General features: G+C 42.6%; 1 protein-coding gene across 1 annotated transcript in view; it reads left to right on the top strand.

Annotated features, from left to right (window-relative positions):
* The first annotated feature begins 1,185 nt into the window (after nucleotides 1-1,185).
* The window catches only part of LOC118801782 (glutamate receptor 4-like), a 69,520-nt gene continuing 53,297 nt past the window's right edge, over nucleotides 1,186-17,408 (top strand). The window contains 2 exon segments of the mRNA XM_036562149.1: nucleotides 1,186-1,262; nucleotides 4,037-4,195. Of these exon segments, the coding sequence (XP_036418042.1) occupies nucleotides 1,193-1,262; nucleotides 4,037-4,195 (229 nt within the window). The 5' untranslated portion in view covers nucleotides 1,186-1,192.

Genomic DNA, 17,408 nt, shown 5'->3' with positions numbered 1-17,408 from the left:
GTATAAATTGATTTTTTTTTTTCAAAATTTAAGGATTTTGGGGGAAAAAAATGAGATGTTATGACAAAAAATGTGGTAACACTTTATTTGGATAGTCCACTTTAGATGCTTTTAGATACTTTCAAGTTACATTCAACAAAATATCTACTAAGTTGACCATAACTGTCTTTAACTCTAAACTTGCTCTAATCCTAACCCTAACCTTCACCTCAACCCAAAACCTAAACTCAGCCCTCACCCTGCTCCTAGCCCTAACCCTGGCCCGAATCCTAACCCTAACCCCACCACTGTTTGAAATCAGCACATCTGTAGATAATCTAAAGGGGACTATCCAAATAAAGTGGGACACCAAAAATTTTTAATAAATAACAAACTGTAATTATCTGTTTATAGTCGTTTCATATCAGCTATTTGATCAGCCATGTTTGCCGGCATTCTGGATATTTAGTTTGAAATATACAGAATATTTGGCCTAAATGAATGATCCAGTACACATCAATCAGCCATAACAGTGTCTGATCCGCTCAGACCAGCGCAACACGCACTAACACACCACCACCACGTCAGTGTTACTGCAGTGCTGAGAATGATCCACCACCTAAATAGTACCTGCTCTGTGAGGGTGGGCCATGGGGGTCCTGACCACTGAAGAACAGGGTAACAGAGTATGCAGAGAAACAGATGGACTACAGTCTGTAACTGTAGAACTACAGAGTGAGACTATACGGTCAGTGGAGCTGAGAAAGTGGACAGTGAGGTGGGCTTAATGTGTGAGTCTGGTGGGTGTAAATTATATACATATAAATAATAAAGCAGCCAGAAATAAAAGTCAATGAACTGTGAACTGAGAAAGAGAGAGAGAGAGAGAGAGGGAGAGAGAGGGGGAACAGACATGCGCGTGCTCTCTCTCTCTCTCTCTCTCTCTCTCCCTTTCTCTCTCTCAGTTCAGTACTGAGCTGCTGTCTCGCTCGTGAGCTGTGCAGAGCGCGAGCGCGGCGCACTGTCTGCAGCATGCGCCCCTAATCTCTCTCTCTCTCTGTCTCTCTCTCTCTCTCTCTCTCTGTTTCTCTCTCTCTCTCTCTCTCTCTTTCTCTGCGCGCGTGTGTTTTATCCTCTCCCGCACCGCGCGCGCGCCTCCCGCTCCTCCATGCCTCCTCGCGCGCTGGATGTGAGTGTGTGAGCCGAAGCTGCGATGCGGATCGTCGTGTTGCCGCTGCTGTGGGGGCTCGCGGAGGGGGCTTTCCCCAGCAGCGTCCAGATAGGTGAGTAACACAGCAGACACGCGCACACACGCCCGCACGTGCCCGCGTGCCCCTCTCTAATATCTGCATGCGCTTTTACGCTCCGGCGCCGTTGGTTTTGTTTGTTATGGTGAACGTGCATGTGGTTGGAAGCTCATCAATGTTTCAGCGCGCGCTTTGTTCAGAGCGCCACTGCAGCACACACGGGCGCACGCGCGCGCGCGCGCGCACACACTCTCTCCGTATCTGTCCGTTCAGTTCAGCATGGTCAGGTTAGGACAGCTCAACAGTCAGGACTGTAATAACGGTGATAAAAACGCTCATGGCCACTAATTAAGGGGTGTTAGTATTATGCTAATTATATGCAAATCGGAATAAGATTTTACAGAAGAGTATTTACAGTGTGTGTGTGGGTGTGTGTGTGAGAGACTAACCGGTTCAGTACTGCTATTCCAGACACACACACACACACACACACCCTTCACAATAATAAAATAATTATGCTATGCTAATTACAAAGAAGCTAACTGTCGTTATTGTGCTAATAATAATAGTATTATTATAGCAGCGTCAGCATAAATGAGTTTCATTAATGTGTCACCAACCAGATCACACATCTGCAGTCTCACACACACACACACACACACACACACACACACACACACTCTGTTCCCTGTGTGTAGCGGGACGCTCCGCATCGCTCGCTGAGATGGAGTGCGAGCGCTGCCTGGAAAGTTAATGTGCTCAATACGCTACACAGAGCAATACAGACAGTGTGAAAGCCAAAATTATATATATATATATATATATATATATATATATATATATATATATATATGTATATATATATATATATAACTGATTTCATTTCCAGTCAAAACACAAGATACAAGCTCCTCATGGAGGAGATCAGATATAGGATAATCTGTATAATGATTAGAGCTCCAGAGAAAATGTGTCTCCTAACAACCACCTGGAAGAGCTGGTCGACCCCAACACTGCCCCCATCAGATAAACAGCACTTAAAGCTTTCATCTCTGAGAGAGAGGAGAAAATCAAGCTGCTTCAGATCTGAAAACATCCACAGGTGTTTCTGTCCATCCTTCCACTGAGAGAAGACAACTCAGCGCTATGGGTCTGAAAGGATGTGTAGCTGATCAAGAAGAGCCTCACTGAGAAAAGGAGACAGACAAATCAAACAAAGAAGCTGAACGATGGACTGACCACCCCAGAGTCCAGACCTCAACAACACTGAATGTGTTTGATTACTTCAGAAAATGATCAACCAGCTTCTAAGACTGAACATTGGAGGTGTGTCTGCAGATTCTTTGAGGAGCTGAAAGTGAGGCTCCTGAAAAGAATGGAAGCTGGAATGAAGGGTGTGACTCACTGAACACTCACACAGCTGAGATTAGAGTTAGCTGCTGAGGATTCTGGGTAATGTCCTGTTAAGTGTGTGTTTTCAGCTGTTTTCCTGACACGGAAACATCAATAACGTGTACTTTATGGCTGTTTCAACTGTAAATTGAATATACGAGGGTCTCGGACTTTCACACAGTGCTGTAGGGCTGTTAAGTGATTACAACAATTAATGCTAATGTGTTTATTACCTTCAATAATTCAATAATATTGTTTTGAATGCTGAACCTGAACGTGATTCCACAGAGTCAACACAGTTCCCACTTTTCATCATCAAAATTCAATGAGAGTATGTTCCAACCAATGAGTGTATATATCATATGCAGTCAATGAGTGTTTATATAATCTATATCATACACACAGTGAATGAGTGTATATGTCATCTACACTGTTAGTAATAAAGGTTCTGTGCAGGTACAATTTTTGTTCGTCAAGGTACAAACACTGTAAATGTTCCCTCAAAGGTACAACAGTGGTTTTAAGGTCCAACTGTGCACCTTAAATACGTTTTTCCAGGTGAAAAGTTCGTATTTGTTCCTTTTCATAACCGAATGTTTTAAAACAGAACAGTAAAATAAAAGTCCTGGAGACGAGACGGGGTGTGTGGAGTCAGTACAGCTTAGAACATATCATTTCAGTGGATTATGGTACAGTTATGTTCCCTGACTAAAGGTACTGAGATGAACCCTTGAGGGTTCCACCCCAGTGTCAAGCGGGGCACTGACCCAGCGACAGTTTAGTACCTTTATTTCTGAGAGTGTATATACAGTCAGTGGTTCAGCTGCTCCGAGATTTTATCTCTTGCTCTCGTTCATTCAGCTGGTGGGTTCTTGTATCAATGAAGGTTCTCGAGGAGCTCCACCAAGCTGCTGCTTTTGTTAGTTTGCTGCTTGTTGATTTCTCCATAGTTCTCCCCTACTGTAACAAATCTGTCCTGAAACAGCACTCAGCTGTTTAGTTCTTCTTGTAGGCTGATAGAGTGATTGATTAGTTTCAGCAGCATAGACCATTTTTTATTAATTAAAAACCTGAGCACAAATGGTGGTTTACATTTGCATAATTAAAGGCAGTTACACATGAATAAAATGAGCTGCATCAACAGAAGTCTTGACAAAAGAAGCTCTCAGCATGTCTGGTGTTACAGGATCACTTTAGTCTAAATGACACAGGAGAGTGGAGGCTGATCTGAAGTTTGTGTGAGATTAAAAATATCTGAACTGTTTGTTAGGATTAGCTGTTTGTCTTAATTTTACTCAAATAATATATTTTTTTAATTTTGAAGTTTGAAGTAGAGTTTTAAGATGAGTTGAGTGACTGACATCTTTTTTTGGTGTCTCTCCTTCTGTGTGTGTGTGTGTGTGTGTGTGTGTGTGTAGGTGGGTTGTTCATCAGAAACACTGATCAGGAGTACACTGCGTTCCGCTTGGCCATATTCCTGCACAACACCAGCCCCAACGCCACGGAGGCACCCTTTAACCTCGTCCCGCACGTCGACAACATCGAGACCGCCAACAGCTTTGCCGTCACCAACGCCTGTGAGTGACAGCTGTCAATCATCTCTCATCAGCAGACCCGGGGGCGGAGTGTGTGCGGTGCGTGTGTGGGCTGTCAGAGATCAATCGATCCGACTGGAAGTGTATCTGACACCTTGTTTCTGAATGTCTCTGCAGAGTGCAGATAATCAGAGACTCAGTGTGTTCAGGTTTAGCTTTTCATTGTTGGGCAGGGTGTGTTGGCCTGTGTGTGTTGGGCAGGGTGTGTTGGCCTGTGTGTGTTGGGCAGGGTGTGTTGGCCTGTGTGTGTTGGACAGGGTGTGTTGGACAGGGTGTGTTGGACAGGGTGTGTTGGACAGGGTGTGTTGGAGAGGGTGTGTTTGATACTGTGTGGTGGTCAGTGTGTGCTGGGCAGTGTGTCTTGGTTTGTGTGTGTTGGGCAGTAAGTGTTGGGTACTTATTTGGGATGGTGTAAATGGAGAGTGTATGTTACATAATGTGTTGGGTAGTGTGTTTTAGGCATTGTGTTAGTGTGTTTCTTGGATAGGATGTGTTAGGCAGTGTACGTTGGGCAAGGTACATCAGGTAGTGTGTGTTTGGTAGTATCTGTTGAGCAGTGTTTTGGGTAGTATGTGTTGGGCACTGTGTTAGGCAGTGTATGTTGGGCACTTTGTGTTGGGTTGTATTTGTTGGGCAGTGTGTGTTGGATAGTATGGGTTGGGTACTGTGTGTTGGGCAGTATGTGATGGGCATTGTGTGTATAGTAGTAAGTGTAGTGAGTGTTGGGCAGTGTATGTGTGGTAGCATGTGAAGTGTGTTTTGGGCAGCGTGTGTTGGACAGTGTGTTTGATACTATGTGTAGTGCGTGTTGGACAGTGTGTTTGTCAGTATGTGTAGTATGTGTTGGGCAGTATGTGTTTGGTAGTATATGTAGTACGTGTTGGGAAGTGTGTGTTGGGCAGTATGTGATGGGCATCGTGTGTTTAGTAGTATGTGAAGTGGGTGTTGGGCATTGTATGGTTAGTAGTATGTGAAGTGTGTCTTGGGCAGTGTGTGTTGGACAGTGTATGTGTGGTAGCATGTGAAGTATGTGTTGGACAGTGTGTGTTGGGTACTGTGTGTTGGGCACTGTATGTTGGGCAGTATGTGATGGGCATTGTGTGTATGGTAGTAAGTGTAGTGAGTGTTGGGCAGTGTATGTGTGGTAGCATGTGAAGTGTGTTTTGGGCAGCGTGTGTTGGACAGTGTGTTTGATACTATGTGTAGTGCGTGTTGGGCAGTGTGTGTTTGGCAGTATGTGTAGTATGTGTTGGCAGTATGTGTTTGGTAGTATATGTAGTATGTGTTGGGAAGTGTGTGTTGGGCAGTGTATGGTTAGTAGTATGTGAAGTGTGTGTTGGGCAGTGCGTGTTGGACAGTGTATGTTTGGTAGTATCTGTAGTGTGTGTTGGGCAGTATATGTTTGGTTTTGTATTAAAATACATTTGATCAAAAACTGCCCAACACACATTTCCCAACATATACTATGTTTGGTAGTATGTGAAGTGTGTGTTGGGTAGTGTGTGTTGGACAGTGTGTGTTTGGTAGTATGTGTAGTGTGTGCTGGGCAGTGTGTGTTTGGCAATATGTGCAGTATGTGTTAGGTAGTGTGTGTTTGGTAGGATGTGTAGTATGTGTTGGGCAGTGTGTGCTGGGTGGTGTGTGTTGGGAAATGTGAGTGTATTGGGTAGTGTGCGTTGGGTAGTGTGTTGGGAAGTGTGTGTGTTGGGCAGTTTGTGCTGATAAGTGTGGGTGTGTTGGGTAGTGTTTGTTGGGCAGTGTGTGCTGGGTAGTGTTTGTTTGGCAGTGTGTTTGGGCAGTCTTTGTTGGGTAGTATTTGTTGGGTAGTGTGCGTTGGGTAGTGTGTTGGGACGTGTGTGTGTTGGGCAGTTTGTGCTGATAAGTGTGAGTGTGTTGGGTAGTGTTTGTTGGGCAGTGTGTGCTGGGTAGTGTTTGTTTGGCAGTGTGTTTGGGCAGTCTTTGTTGGGTAGTGTGCGTTGGGTAGTGTGTTGGGACGTGTGTGTGTTGGGCAGTTTGTGCTGATAAGTGTGAGTGTGTTGGGTAGTGTTTGTTGGGCAGTGTGTGCTGGGTAGTGTTTGTTTGGCAGTGTGTTTGGGCAGTCTTTGTTGGGTAGTATTTGTTGGGTAGTGTGTGTTGGGTAGTGTGCATTGGGCAAGGCACATTGGGCAGTGTGTGTTGGGTAGTATTTGCTGGGCAGTGTTTGTTTGGCAGTGTGTTTGGGCAGTCTTTGTTGGGTAGTATTTGTTGGGTAGTGTGCGTTGGGTAGTGTGTTGGGACGTGTGTGTGTTGGGCAGTTTGTGCTGATAAGTGTGAGTGTGTTGGGTAGTGTTTGTTGGGCAGTGTGTGCTGGGTAGTGTTTGTTTGGCAGTGTGTTTGGGCAGTCTTTGTTGGGTAGTATTTGTTGGGTAGTGTGTGTTGGGTAGTGTGCATTGGGCAAGGCACATTGGGCAGTGTGTGTTGGGTAGTATTTGCTGGGCAGTGTGTGTTGGGCAGTGTGTATTGGGCAGTAACACTAACTGTATCTCAGATTGTACAAGACTAACAGTGCTAACGCTGTGCTAACTGTACCACTGACTCTAGAACAGTGACGGTACCAGTACCTCTAACTCTAGAACGTAACAGTTACAGTGCTCCAGCCTCTAAAACTGTAACAGTGCGCTAACAGTAGCTCTGGGTTTACAGGAGTAACAGTGCAGTTACATCATCTCCCAATATGAAGAACCGTTTTAGGAAAGAAACAGAACAGTTACTGTAGATCTTATCTACAGTAGCACCTGTGTCTCCGGCTCTAGAACAGAAGTGGTACCATAAAACAGCAATGTTTCCTCTGTAACAGTGACAGTGCAGTTCTAATATTTCCAGCCCTGGAACAGTATCAGCATCTATAACATCATCCAGAGCAGAAGAAAGGAACAGTGATATCAGGCTTAATGCACTTGGAACACAACATACAGTTACGGTTCTCCATTCATTCAGAAAGATGAAAGAGGGGGATTCCCTTCCAGCTCTCATACATCTCTCTCTCTCTCTCTCTCTCTCTCTCTCTCAGTGAAATAGTCCTCTATTATGTGTGAAAGGCTCTGATGGCGGCCTCTGTTTTATTTTTTTATAGTAGAGCGTTGTGTGTCTAATGTGTGTGTGTGTGTGAAGTAGTGGGTGGTGTGACTGAGCAGATTTTCGCTTGCTTTAGGCGTAAGTCTGTCTCTCCATCTTCCTGTCTCTCCCTCGGCCTCTGAGGAGACTGAAGAGTGGTTTGGTCTGAGGCTGAGCGTTGAGGTTCTGGTTCAAGATGGGTCAGGTTCAGTATTGTGAGTCTGGTTGAGGTTTGAGGTTCTGGTTGAGGTTTGAGATTTTGGTACATGTTTCAGGGTCTGGATGAGATTCTGTGCTCTGGCACAGATTTGAGATTCTGGTTCAGATATGAGGCTCTTTTTGAAGTTTGAGGTTCTGGTACAGGTTTGAGGTTCTGGGTGAGATTCAAAGTTCTTGCTACATTTTCAGGTTCTGGATGTAGTTTGAAACTGGTTCAGGTTTGAGGTTCTTTTTGAGGTTCTGTGTGAGATTTGAGGCTCTGGTTTTGAGATTCTGTGTGAGGTTTGAGGCTCTGGTTCAGGTTTGAGATGTTTTTGTAGATTCTGTGTGAGGTTTGAGGCTGTGGTTCAGGTTTGAGGTTTTTTTTAGATTCTGTGTGAGGTTTGAGGCTCTGGTTCAGGTTTGAGGTTTTTTTAGATTCTGTGTAAGGTTTGAGGCTCTGGTTTTGAGATTCTGTGTGAGGTTTGAGGCTCTGGTTGAGGTTTGAGATGTTTTTGTAGATTCTGTGTGAGGTTTGAGGCTCTGGTTGAGGTTTGAGGTTTTTTTAGATTCTGTGTGAGGTTTGAGGCTCTGGTTCAGGTTTGAGGGTTTTTTGTAGATTCTGTGTGAGGTTTGAGGCTCTGGTTGAGGTTTGAGGGTTTTTTTTAGATTCTTTGTGAGGTTTGAGGCTCTGGTTCAGGTTTGAGGGTTTTTTTAGATTCTGTGTGAGGTTTGAGGCTCTGGTTGAGGTTTGAGGGTTTTTTTTAGATTCTGTGTGAGGTTTGAGGCTCTGATTCAGGTTTGAGGGCTTTTTTTAAGATTCTGTGTGAGGTTTGAGGCTCTGGTTGAGGTTTGAGGGTTTTTTTAGATTCTGTGTGAGGTTTGAGGCTCTGGTTGAGGTTTGAGGTTCTTTTTGAGATTCTGTGTGAGGTTTGAGTCTCTGGTTGAGGTTTGAGGCGTTTTTGTAGATTCTGTGTGAGGTTTGAGTCTCTGGTTGAGGTTTGAGGCGTTTTTGTAGATTCTGTGTAAGGTTTGAGGCTCTGGTTGAGGTTTGAGGGTTTTTGTAGATTCTGTGTGAGGTTTGAGGCTCTGGTTGAGGTTTGAGGGGTTTTTTAGATTCTGTTTGAGGTTTGAGGCTCTGGTTCAGGTTTGAGGCGTTTTTTAGATTCTGTGTGAGGTTTGAGGCTCTGGTTCAGATTTAAGGTTCCCTTTGAGATTCTGTGTGAGGTTTGAGGCTCTGGTTGAGGTTTGAGGGTTTTTTTTTAGATTCTGTGTGAGGTTTGAGGCTCTGGTTGAGGTTTGAGGTTTTTTTTAGATTCTGTGTGAGGTTTGAGGCTCTGGTTCAGGTTTGAGGGTTTTTTTAGATTCTGTTTGAGGTTTGAGGCTCTGGTTCAGGTTTGAGGGTTTTTTTAGATTCTGTTTGAGGTTCGAGGCTCTGTTTCAGATTTAAGGTTCCTTTTGAGATTCTGTGTGAGGTTTGAGGCTCTGGTTCAGGTTTGAGATGTTTTTGTAGATTCTGTGTGAGGTTTGAGGCTCTGGTTGAGGTTTGAGGGTTTTTTTTAGATTCTGTGTGAGGTTTGAGGCTCTGGTTCAGGTTTGAGGTTTTTTTTAGATTCTGTGTGAGGTTTGAGGCTCTGGTTGAGGTTTGAGGGTTTTTTTTAGATTCTGTGTGAGGTTTGAGGCTCTGGTTGAGGTTTGAGGGTTTTTTTAGATTCTGTGTGAGGTTTGAGGCTCTGGTTGAGGTTTGAGGTTTTTTTTAGATTCTGTGTGAGGTTTGAGGCTCTGGTTTTGAGATTCTGTGTGAGGTTTGAGGCTCTGGTTGAGGTTTGAGGGTTTTTTTAGATTCTGTGTGAGGTTTGAGGCTCTGGTTTTGAGATTCTGTGTGAGGTTTGAGGCTCTGGTTCAGGTTTGAGATGTTTTTGTAGATTCTGTGTGAGGTTTGAGGCTCTGGTTGAGGTTTGAGGGTTTTTTTTAGATTCTGTGTGAGGTTTGAGGCTCTGGTTCAGGTTTGAGGTTTTTTTTAGATTCTGTGTGAGGTTTGAGGCTCTGGTTGAGGTTTGAGGGTTTTTTTAGATTCTGTGTGAGGTTTGAGGCTCTGGTTGAGGTTTGAGGGTTTTTTGTAGATTCTGTGTGAGGTTTGAGTCTCTGGTTCAGATTTAAGGTTCTTGTTGATGTTTGAGATTTTCATATATGTTTCAACGTCTGGATGAGATTCAAGGCTCTGGGACAGATTTGAGATTCTGCTTTGAGGGTTTTTTTTAAGTTGGAGGTACTGCATGTGGTTTGAGGCTTCGGTTTAGGTTTAAGGATCTAGTTGATGTTTAAGTTTATAGCTCAGGTTTGGGGCTGTTTTTGAGACTTTGGGTAAGGTTTGAGGCTGTGGTTCAGATTTGGAGCTCTTTTGGGGGGTTCTGGGTGAGGTTTAAGGTTCTGGTTCAGGTTTAGGGCTCTTTTGGAGGTTCTGAGTGAGGTCTGAGACCCTGGTTCAGGTTTGGGGTTCTGGGTGAGGTTTGAGGCTCTGGTTCAGGTTTGAGGCATTTGTTGAGATTTAAGATTTTGGTACGTTTCAGGGTCTGGATGAGATTCAAGGCTCTGGCACAGATTTGAGATTCTGGTTCAGGTTTGAGGCTCGTTTTGAAGTTTGAAGTTTTGGTAAAGGTTTGAGGTTCTGGTACAGGTTTGAGGCTCTGATTGAGGTTTGAGGTTTTAGTTAATTTTTGAGGCTCTTTTTGAGGGGTGACATTCTGGCACTGGTTTTAGGTTCTAGTTGACGTTTAAGGTTCTGGTTCAAGCCTGTGGTTTTGGTAGATATTTAAGAATCTGATTCAAGTATGTGCCTCATTTTGAGGTTCTGGTTTAGGGTGGGGTGATTTAAAGTTTTAGTACAGATTTGAGAACCATGTTTGGTCAATGTTGACGACTCTGGTTGAGGTTTGTGGTTGTGGTATGGGCTTGATGTTCCATTTCAGGTTTGAGGTTCTGGGTAAGGTTTGTGCCTCTGGATCAGGTTTCTTTTTGACGTTCTGGGTGAGGTCTGGTAGAAGTTTGGGGTTCTATTACAGGTTTTAGCTTTTGGCTCAGGTTTACGCCTCGAGAAAAGCAAGGCTTTGGTTCATAGTATGTCATGTGAGGTTTGACAGAAGTTCTGGTTGAGATATGATATCATGGTGTAGGTTTTGGTTCGAATGCATCACATTTGAGGTTCTACTAGTTAAGGTATGAGGTCCTGGTTGAGGTTTCAGGCTCTGGTTGAGGTTTGAGGTTTTGTTAAAGGTTCTACTGATGTAGACTGAATCAAATTCATGACAGATTGTCACTTCTACACAAATGAGAACCGACAAGGCAAAACAATCTGATCTGAGCACAACTGGAACGCAGGATTATGGACTGTAGTGTGAACGAGGACACTGAGCTACAGCGTTTGTGTGTTTCCTCTGCAGTAACAGAGTGTGAGCGGTGGGGTTCTGCTCATGAAGAGAACAGAGTCAAACCCGTATTAACCTCACATACTCTCCCCTGGGCTGCTCCACACAGCAAAGAGAGAGAGAGAGAGAGAGAGAGAGAGAAAGAATAGATAGAGACTAGAGAGAGAGAGAGAAGCAGAGAGAGAAGAAGAGGGAGAATAGAGAGGGAGCAAGAGAAAAAGATACAAAAACAATAGAGATAAAGAGAGAGGATAGAGAGATAAGCAGAGAGAGAAAGAGAGAGAGAGAAAGGTAGAGAGATAGAGGAAGAGAGAGAGAAAAAGGCGGAGAGAGAAAAACGGTAGAGAGAGAGAGGAAAAGAGAGGGAAAGAAAGGAAGAGAGATGTGAAATTAATTGTTCTCTTGCTACACTCTGTGTTACCTAAGGCTGAGGATGAGGAGCAGAAGATGAAGTTTTTTACCCTCCATTTACGCTTTTAAGCTGAGCGAACAGAATCGATCTGTAAATGAGCTAAAGGAGAGAGAGAGAGAGAGAGACAGAGAGAGAGAGAGGAGGAAATGGAAATGCACAGAAATTACACACTGACAGTGGGTGTGGCTTAATCCAAAAATGAGAATGCAGTGCTGGAAGTGGGTGTGGCTTAATCCAAAAATGAGAATGCAGTGCTGGAAGTGGGTGTGGCTTAATTCAGAAATGAGTGTAAGGTGCTGGAAGTGGGTGTGACTTAATCTAGAAATGAGTGTAAGGTGCTGGAAGTAGGTGTGGCTTTACCCCAGAAGTGAGAATGCAATGCTGAAAGTGGGTGTGGCTTAACCTAGAAATTAGTGTGAGGTGCTGGAAGTGGGTGTGGCTTAATCTAGATATGAGTGTGAGGTGCTGGAAGTGGATGTGGCTTAATCCAAAAATGAGAATGCAATGCCGGAAGTGGGTGTGGCTTAATTCAGAAATGAGTGTAAGGTGCTGGAAGTGGGTGTGACTTAATCTAGAAATGAGTGTAAGGTGCTGGAAGTGGGTGTGACTTAATCTAGAAATGAGTGTAAGGTGCTGGAAGTAGGTGTGGCTTTACCCCAGAAGTGAGAATGCAATGCTGAAAGTGGGTGTGTCTTAACCTAGAAATTAGTGTGAGGTGCTGGAAGTGGGTGTGGCTTAATCTAGATATGAGTGTGAGGTGCTGGAAGTGGGTGTGGCTTAACCCAGAAATGAGTGTGAGGTACTGGAAGTGGGTGTGGCTTAATCTAGAAATGAGTGTGAGGTTCTGAAAGTGGGTGTGGCTTAATCTAGAAATTAGTGTGAGGTACTGGAAGTGGGTGTGGCTTAATCTAGAAATGAGTGTGAGGTACTGGAAGTGGGTGTGGCTCAATCTAGAAATGATTGTGAAGTGCTGAAAGTGGATGTGGCTTAATCTAGAAATGAGTGTGAAGTGCTGAAAGTGGGTGTGGCTTAATCTAGAAATGAGTGTGAGGTACTGGAAGTGGCTGTGGCTTCATTTAGAAATGATTGTGAAGTGCTGAAAGTGGGTGTGGCTTAATCTAGAAATGAGTGTGAAGTGCTGAAAGTGGGTGTGGCTTAATCTAGAAACGAGAGTGAGGTGTTGGCAGTATATTTACGTAACACAGTGAATTGCTGACTAATCAAGTAATGTTGATGGTAAAGGGGAACTCCACCAATTTTCCAAATTTTGCCCGTAATTAAACGGGTAAGATGTAAACAGAGTCGTTCAGAGTGGTTCAGAGTGGTTTGGTGTGAAACGCTCTGTTCTAGAGAAACTTACTGAGTCAGAAATGTTCACAGTGGTGGTGATAGGAACCAGACGTCCACCTCTAAAACTTCCATCTTCACCACTGAATTAAATAGACAAACGTTGATGGAGCTCATCATTAATGCCAGGCACTGCAGTGTAATTTAGAAGCTAATCAACAGTGTAGATTTTGAAATAAATATGCTTGCTCTGTAGTAGTGAAGCAGTTTGGTACCTTCAAAACTCAAGAGAGAAAAAGAGTGTGAGAGAGAGAGAGAGAGAGAGAGACAGAGAGAGAGAGAGAGAGAGAGAGAGAGAGAGGAAAAAGGAAGGACTGAATGGACAGGGTGTGACCTTGAGTGTGGCGAAAAGATGCAAGCTGCTGTCTGTTAAACACACACACACACACACACACACACACACACACACACACACACACACACACACGTCCTCCTGCTCCCTCCTAAAGACAACAGAAAAGATGGAAAGAAAAAAAATGTAAAGATGTTCTTTTTCAGTCTGTCTTTTTCATTCTGTAGCCACTGTTGTCACTGTTGACAGAAACAGCTTTATAGAATTGCATAGCTAAAAAGAAAAAAGCACTAATGGCCACATCTGCTTTTTAATGTAAATAATAGTATATAGTTTAATTTTATCTCACTTTTACTTTTATATCATTACATTTGCAACCTGCACTTACATTTTCAGTCTTTAAAATGCCTCATTAAGCATGTTTGTGCTTTTTGTAGTAAAAAAAAACATGGCATTGTAAACAGTTTTTAATGCGGTACATAGGGGCATAAAGTATTGAAAAATGGCCAAATTAGCCCAAGACTCCAATGGGTTAAAGAAACACCATCATTCTCCATCAAACACCATCATCCTCCAAAAACACCGTAATTCTTCAACAGACACCATCATTCTCCATCAAACACATCATTCTCCAAAAACACCATCATTCTCCATAAACACCATCATTCTCCATCAAACACCATCATTCTCCATCAAACACATCATTCTCCATCAAACACCATCATCCTCCAAAAACACCATAATTCTTCAACAGACACCATCATTCTCCATCAAACACCATCATTCTCCAAAACCAACATCATTCTCCATCAAACACCATCATTCTCCAATAAACACCATCATTCTCCATCAAACACCATCATCCTCCAAAAACACCATAATTCTTCAACAAACACCATCATTCTCCAAAACCAACATCATTCTCTGTCAAACACCATCATTCTCCAATAAACACCATCATTCTCCCAAAACACCATAATTCTTCAACAAACACCATCATTCTCCATCAAACACCATCATTCTCCAACAAATACCATCATTCTCCAAAAACACCATCATTCTCCATCAAACACCATCATTCTCCAAAAACACCATCATTCTCCATCAAACACCATCATTCTCCAAAAATACCATCATTCTCCATTAAACACCGTCATTCTCCAACAAATACCATCATTCTCCAAAAACACCATCATTCTCCAACAAATACCATCATTCTCCAAAAACACCATCATTCTCCAACAAATACCATCATTCTCCAAAAACACCATCATTCTCCATCAAACACCATCATTCTCCAAAAACACCATCATTCTCCATCAAACACCATCATTCTCCAAAAACACCATCATTCTCCATCAAACACCGTCATTCTCCAAAAACACCATCATTCTCCATCAAACACCATCATTCTCCATCAAACACCATCATTCTCCCAAAACACCATAATTCTTCAACAAACACCATCATTCTCCATCAAACACCATCATTCTCCAACAAATACCATCATTCTCCAAAAACACCATCATTCTCCATCAAACACCATCATTCTCCAAAAACACCATCATTCTCCATCAAACACCATCATTCTCCAAAAACACCATCATTCTCCATTAAACACCGTCATTCTCCAAAAACACCATCATTCTCCATCAAACACCATCATTCTCCAAAAACACCATCATTCTCCATCAAACACCGTCATTCTCCAAAAACACTATCATTCTCCTCCGTTAACCACCATCTCTGCTCCAGTGCAGTGTTTGGGTTCTCTGGTGTTTGTTGGAGAAAATGTGCTCTGTTTTATTTTCCGGTTTGCTGGTGTGAAAAGCAGAGTGATTTAGCGCTGCAGCTCGACTGTGAGGCAGTAAGTGTTGTTTAGGTGTGACAGACATGATTCAGGATTATGGAGTTATGGAGTTATGAAGTTATGAGTTTATGTGCTAAAAGGCAGGAAAGTGGAGAGAAAAAAGACCACACAGTACTTTGCAATAACGTTTAGAAAGAGAGAGAGAGAGAGAGAGAGAGAGAGAGAGAGAGAGAGAGAGAGAATACAGAGAGAGAGAGAGGGAGAGAAAGACAATACAGAGAGAGAGAGAGAGACAATACAGAGAGAGAGAGACAAAGGAAGAGAAAAGGAAAGAGAGATATAGAGACAGATAGAGAGAGAGAGAGGGAGAGAGAGGGAGAGAGAGATTACAGAGAGAGAGAGGGGGAATACAGAGAGAGAGAGAGACAGAGGAAGAGAAAAAGAGAGACAGAGAGAGAGACAGACAGAGAGAGAGACAGAGAGAGAGAGAGAGACTGAATGCTGTGTGTAGAGGAATGTAGTAAATTTTGAGAAATATAATATGAGTAGTGTATGAATGGATTACAGTGTCTGGGTTTGTACTGATTTGCATGTGTGTAGCTGTTAGTAGATCATACATCATACACTCTACACACCCTGACATCACACACACACACGCACACACACACACACACACACACACACACACACACACACCATATGAATTTATAAATCATTGAGTCAATATCGTTGTAATAATTTTGTGGAGGCGAAGGAAGCATAAAGAACAGAACATTAAATCATGGGAGTGTGTTCATCTTTACTCTATTAACCTTGCCTTGCAGTGATCATGGTAGATTATTTCATCTCTGAATTTCAGACTGAATGTTATGCAGAACTTTAACAAAATTCTCTTTAACAATTCCTGCTATTCCTGCTCCAGGTATATTTTAATAGCCAAGTAAGTAAAGGAATTCTTTGTGGGAATACATGATGGCATGACAGCCGAACCTGCAGGAATATTAAGTGGCATCAGTAGGAATTTGAATTTTTAACAGATTAATTTAGATTCAATTTGGAATTTGAATCACTGAGAGATTATTTTAGATTAAAACTGGAATTTGAATGTTTGAGAGATTAAAACTTCAAAATGAATTAATTTTCCTGCATAACTGCGTAACATTAATTGTTTTCCATCTGCAGTGAGTGTAGTGTTCTGAGCTTTAATTAGAAAAGAGTCTTTTCCACAGGACTAAAATCTAACACACACACACACCCCCAACACACACACACACACAAACACACACACACACACATACACACACACACACACACACACACTGAGGAGTGTTTATCTGAGACACAGCACCCCAGACCGATGACCTTACACACATACACTCTCCCAAGAGGCTTCTCAGGGTTTAACAGGCATGTGACCTGGGGTTGACCCCCGCGGTGACCCCCCTAATGAGCAATGAGGTACTATTATTAGACCTGAACTTTAGATATTATAATTGGTTGTGTGTGTGTGTGTGTGTGTGTGTGTGTGTGTGTGTGTGTTACACGGTACAAATCTGTCTTTTATTCCACATCATGATGATGTCAGACCTTTGTGCCCTTCATGTACATTAAATCAATTAATAATAATAATAATAATAATAATAATAATACTATCTTTATTTATAGAGCACTTTTCATAGCAATGTCAGCTCAGAATGCTTTACAGACAGATGATAATGTTTTACAGTAACAGAGAAGAAGTGACTGATCTAGAATAAAAACGAAAACAAAAATTAACTAATTAATTTGTTCCTCTGTTCCCCCTACACTCTCAAAAAAGATGGTTCTTCAAGGGTTCTATTTAGAATCATGAGTTTTATATAGAATTTGCATGCGTTGGTAGTTCTCTGCATGGTGAAAAGGTTCTTCAGACTGATGGAGAATGTGCTGTAGATGGTTCTATACAGAGAGAGAGAGAGAGAGAGAGAGAGAGAGAGAGAGAGAGAGACAGAGAGAAAGACAGACAGAGAGAGAGATCTAGAGAGAGAGAGAGAGAGAGAGAGACAAAGAGAGAGAGTAAAGAGAGAGACAGAAAGAGAGACACAGAGTAAAGAGAGAGAGAGACAGAGATACAGAGAAGAGAGAGAGAGAGAGAGAGAGAGAGAGAGCTAAAAGTCCAAACAAGTGAACCAAACTAATAAGTACAAAGAATATTTATTTGGTTATTTGTTTGTTTATTTAAAAATTCAAATAGAGACATAAATGAATTTTAAAAATTCCACTTTCATGTTCGTCCAAGCAACCTGACCAACTGGAAACTGGTATGAGTGTGTGTGTGTGTGTGTGTGTGTGTGACAGAGAGAGAGAGAGAGAGAGAGAGAGAGAGAGAGTGTACAAGGTTTCCAAGGCGACATATAATGAGCACTTTTGCCTGAACAGAAATAGTCTGTGATGATTCATCTGGCCGAGAGGAGGAGTGTCACCTCACACACACACACACACACACACACACACACACACACACACTCTGATAAGATCTGGTGTTTTGTTAGAGAATCTGTAATTTAACACAGACGGTTGTCTTTTTCACCTTTGACACTTTGCTGTTTGTTTTTCAGTAAACAACAAGAACAAACACA

The sequence above is a fragment of the Colossoma macropomum genome, unplaced genomic scaffold (assembly GCF_904425465.1).
Source record: "Colossoma macropomum unplaced genomic scaffold, Colossoma_macropomum, whole genome shotgun sequence".
NCBI classification, from domain to species: domain Eukaryota; kingdom Metazoa; phylum Chordata; class Actinopteri; order Characiformes; family Serrasalmidae; genus Colossoma; species Colossoma macropomum.
Note: the sequence above shows the minus strand (reverse complement) of the source record. Positions and strands in the feature narration are given on the sequence as shown.